The sequence below is a fragment of the Nothoprocta perdicaria genome, unplaced genomic scaffold (assembly GCF_003342845.1).
Source record: "Nothoprocta perdicaria isolate Ctin4 unplaced genomic scaffold, notPer1 scaffold_117, whole genome shotgun sequence".
Taxonomy (NCBI): Eukaryota; Metazoa; Chordata; class Aves; order Tinamiformes; family Tinamidae; genus Nothoprocta; species Nothoprocta perdicaria.
The window spans coordinates 878017-881893 of record NW_020454283.1 but is presented as its reverse complement, the minus strand read 5'-3'; the positions used below and the strand labels follow the sequence as shown (position 1 = coordinate 881893).

Below are 3877 nucleotides of genomic sequence, written 5' to 3'. Positions count from 1 at the left end.
GTCCTGCCCCCAAATGGGGGGTCCTGTCCCCAAACAGCCCCTGCTATGGGGTGTCCTGCCCTCAAATGCCACCTACATGGGGGATCATTCCCCCCAAGTGCCTCCTGCACGGAGGGATCCTTCCTCCCCTAGAGCCCCTGCTATGAGACGTCCTGCCTCCCAGTATCTCCTGCATGGGATGCTCTGCCCCCCACCTCTTTGCATGGGGGAGTCTCCCCCCACAAACTCTCTGCTCAGGCTCCCCCCCAAACACCCCAGTCCTGCCCCCCAAACACCCCTGCACAGGCCGTCCCCCTGCCCCACATCCCCCCAGGGGCCTTTCAGGGCTTCCCCTTGGGGTACTGCTGCCCCCCGGAGTGCCTTGTGGTGCTCCCAGTGCGTCTGTTGTGGCCCTGGGAGCTTCCCGCACCTCTGGGGGACCTTTTGGGGCACACCGGACCTCTTGGTGTCCTTTTGGAGGCCACCKCAGGGCCCTCTGGGCACGTTTGGGGCTCCCTTGCTGCCTTACCGCGGGGTTGGGGGCTCCCTGGCCCCTTCCTGCTCCCCCCGGCCCCTTCCTGCTGCTGTCGGGTCCGTCCCGGGCGGGTGGCCAGGCTGTTCGGCTGCTTCACAAGCTGCTTGGGGACTGCGGCCRACAGGCACCAACCTCCCAAGAGGCTGATTACAGGGAGATTCCAAAGGAAGAAACGCATGGGCATGGGGAGCAAGGTTCGGGATGCAACAGGAGCTATGGCTGTGGTCTTCCCACTGCGCATCAGGACGGGCATCATTCCCAGMGTCCCCACGAGGAAGGCCACCTCCACCCTCTGCATGCAGGGAAAGMCAAATTCCGTTTAGTTTTGCACATTTCTGCCTGAAAACAAAGACCTGTAAAGACAGGCCGTTTCAGTGACCTTTTATGACTGTTGCCTCTTGATAGGGAGGCTCCCAAGAAGAGAAATGTTTCAGGTGCATTATGGAGGTGTAGAGACTCTGGCCTTGACTTGTGAAGGATTTTCTGATTTGGCTTCAAAATGTAATTCTGAGTTACTCGGGAGGTGAAGGGCAAATTACTTCCTAAAAACACTTAAAATACTTGGCTAAGATTTTTTTCATTTTGCCACTCAGCGCCTCAGCTGAGTTTTTCATGGAATGCCTGTCAAGACAAAGAGAATGCACATAAATGCAAATACAGCAACCATTTAGATGAGATTATTGTAAGYTTAAATGTGTGTTATACTCAAACACTCAGTATTTTACAAAAATCGTAAGTCCTAAATGACACAGGGCAGCGGTCTAGGTGATGAAAGAACCAATACTAAGCTTTAGGATCTTCACCATTGAAAGGAAATATAGTACACCAATCAAAAATGATACGACACCAAAATAAAGATGAGGACAATGCAAACCAATTTATATTGATTTTAATCCTTCAACATCAGCAAAGATAGAACACATACACAGACTAAACCCCAACCTGCAGACTTCAGAACAACTACAGCAATTACAAGTCGTCTCTGTTGTACAGAGGGAAATAAAGACACCCCACATGACAGGTAGCTTTTTCAGTCCTAGCTTTTGTATTACTGTATGATCACAGAATCACGGAATATTCAAGGTTGGAAGGGACCTCTAGAGATCATCTAGTCCAACCTTCCCGCTCAAGCAGGCACACCTAGAGCATGTGGCACAGGGTGGCATCCAGGTGGGTTTTGGAGACCTCCAGAGAAGGAGACTCCACARCCTCCCTGGGCAGCCTGTTGATGATGAAAATACTGGAATAGTGCAAAAGACTTCACAGAAGACTTCTCAAAAGGCTCCATCCCCAAAGAGACCATCAGAAAAACAAGCAATTTAACAAGCAATTAAAATGCTGTCACAAAGCATTGGGGAATGCTTCATAGGAATTGCTTCTTTCTGCTCGCTATTTACTGGTAAAACTGCATCCCAGAATGGTTCAGGAGATCGTTTTCTTGCCAGAGCATCAAAAAAAGTATTTTTGCCCTCCCTTTTTTACCAGAACTTTATTTCTAAGAACTGCCCTTTTCAGGGCAGTCTTTACCTCCTTGTTCCTCAAGGTGTAGATGAAAGGGTTGAGCAGTGGTGTGACCAGGGTGTTGAGAAGGGACACCACCTTGTTCACGTTCAGTTAGGCTCGCCCGCTGGGCCTGGCATAAATGAATATGACCGCTCCGTAGAGCAAAAGAAGCACCAAGAGATGTGCAGTGCAGGTGGAGAAAGCCTTCTGCCTGCCCGTAGCAGATGGGATCCGCAGTATGGTGAAGATGATGAAGGAGTAGGAGATGATGGTCAAAATGGAAGTGCTGAACAGAAGCATGACAGCAGCTATGAAGATGAACCTCTCCAGAGAGCGCGTGTCAGCGCAGGCCAACTGCAAGAGGGGCTCAACGTCGCAGTAGAAGTGGTTGATGACATTGGGGCCGCAGAAGGGCAGCCGGAACACCGGAACGGTCTGCACGCACACCGTCAGGAAGCCGCCGACCCAAGAGGCCAAAGACAACTGAGCACACAGGCTGCTGCTCATGATGGTGCTGTAATGCAGAGGGCTGCATATGGSCAGGTAGCGGTCAAAGGCCATGGCGGTGAGCAGGAAAACCTCAGTGACCCCCAGGAAAAAATAGGTGAAGGACTGAGCTTTGCAGCYGGCTATGCTGATGGACTTCTTGGCTTCCAAGAGATTGGCCAAGAGTTTGGGGATGATAGCGGAGACAAAGAGGATTCCCAGGAATGAGAGGTTTCCGAGGAAGAAATACATGGGTTTGTGGAGAGTGGAGTCAGTCACCACTGTGGCGATGATGATCACATTGCCAGTGACAGTCAAAAGATACATGACCAAGACAGTCACAAAGAGCAAAACACGAACATTTTGCATGCTGGGGAAACCCAGAAGAATAAATTCAGTCACAAAAGTTTGGTTTCCCATGCTTTGCTTCTACTCAGGACAGTTCTGCAACATATCTATCTATCTATCTATCTATAGATTCACAGATTCACAGAATATTTAAGGTTGGAAGGGACCTCTAGAGATCATCTAGTCCAACCTTCCTGCTCAAGCAGGCACACCTACAGCATGTGGCACAGGGTGGAATCCAGGCGGATTTTGAAGACCTCCAGAGTAGGAGACTCCACACCCTCCCTGGGCAGCCTGCCTCCCTATCTATCTATCCACCCATCCATCCATCCATCCATCCATCCATCCATCCATCCATCCATCCATCTAAATATATCCATGGAAGATTGTATTAGTTGTTTCTAACATCTATCTTAATCAAACCAGAGCTCTGAAATCTTGGCAATTCCCTTCCAGTCACTTTATTAAAAAATAGCTTCCTATCCTCAACCCTGGGAAATTCTTAGCTTTAAACCTGGGAGACCATCTGCATGTCTAAGGATGTTAGAARCACCAAACGACGTTTGGCAGTACTGCCTGTGCCTGTCACCTTTGAAGGGCATTGGTATAAGCTCTGTCCTCCAAGAGGTGTGAGCCCAGGGAGAGAAATAATGCAGGCTCCGACCTCCCGTCCAGCTGGGGCTGTATCTCCAAGAAAGAATTAATTCGTTAACAGAGGTGTGTTTCTCTCCGCTGTCTGCAGAGGACAGCTGGATAATGAGGGAGGAAGAGACACTCCAAAAATGGTTGGATATAGATCAAAAGAACCTCATTCTTTACATACATAGGGTTAGCATAAGCCTGCCTTGCAGATCGTGGATTTCCTATAGACTTTGTGCTTTCTATAAGGAATATTTCTGTGCTCAGAAGACAAACTGTACAGAAAATAAACGCAGTCATTACYCTGTGAAATGGAGCATCCCCTACGCTTTGTTACCCTGAGCATCTTCATCCTCACTGTTGCTGTCAAGCAGTTCTAAATGAAAC

At 49.3% G+C, this 3877-nt stretch overlaps 1 protein-coding gene across 1 annotated transcript; it reads right to left on the bottom strand.

Annotated features, from left to right (window-relative positions):
• Nucleotides 1-1963: 1963 nt before the first annotated feature.
• LOC112959533 (olfactory receptor 6X1-like) lies at nt 1964-2923 on the bottom strand. Its single transcript, XM_026053555.1, is given in 1 exon segment — nt 1964-2923. A coding segment is annotated over 1 exon segment (960 nt).
• Between the last annotated feature and the right edge of the window lie 954 nt (nt 2924-3877).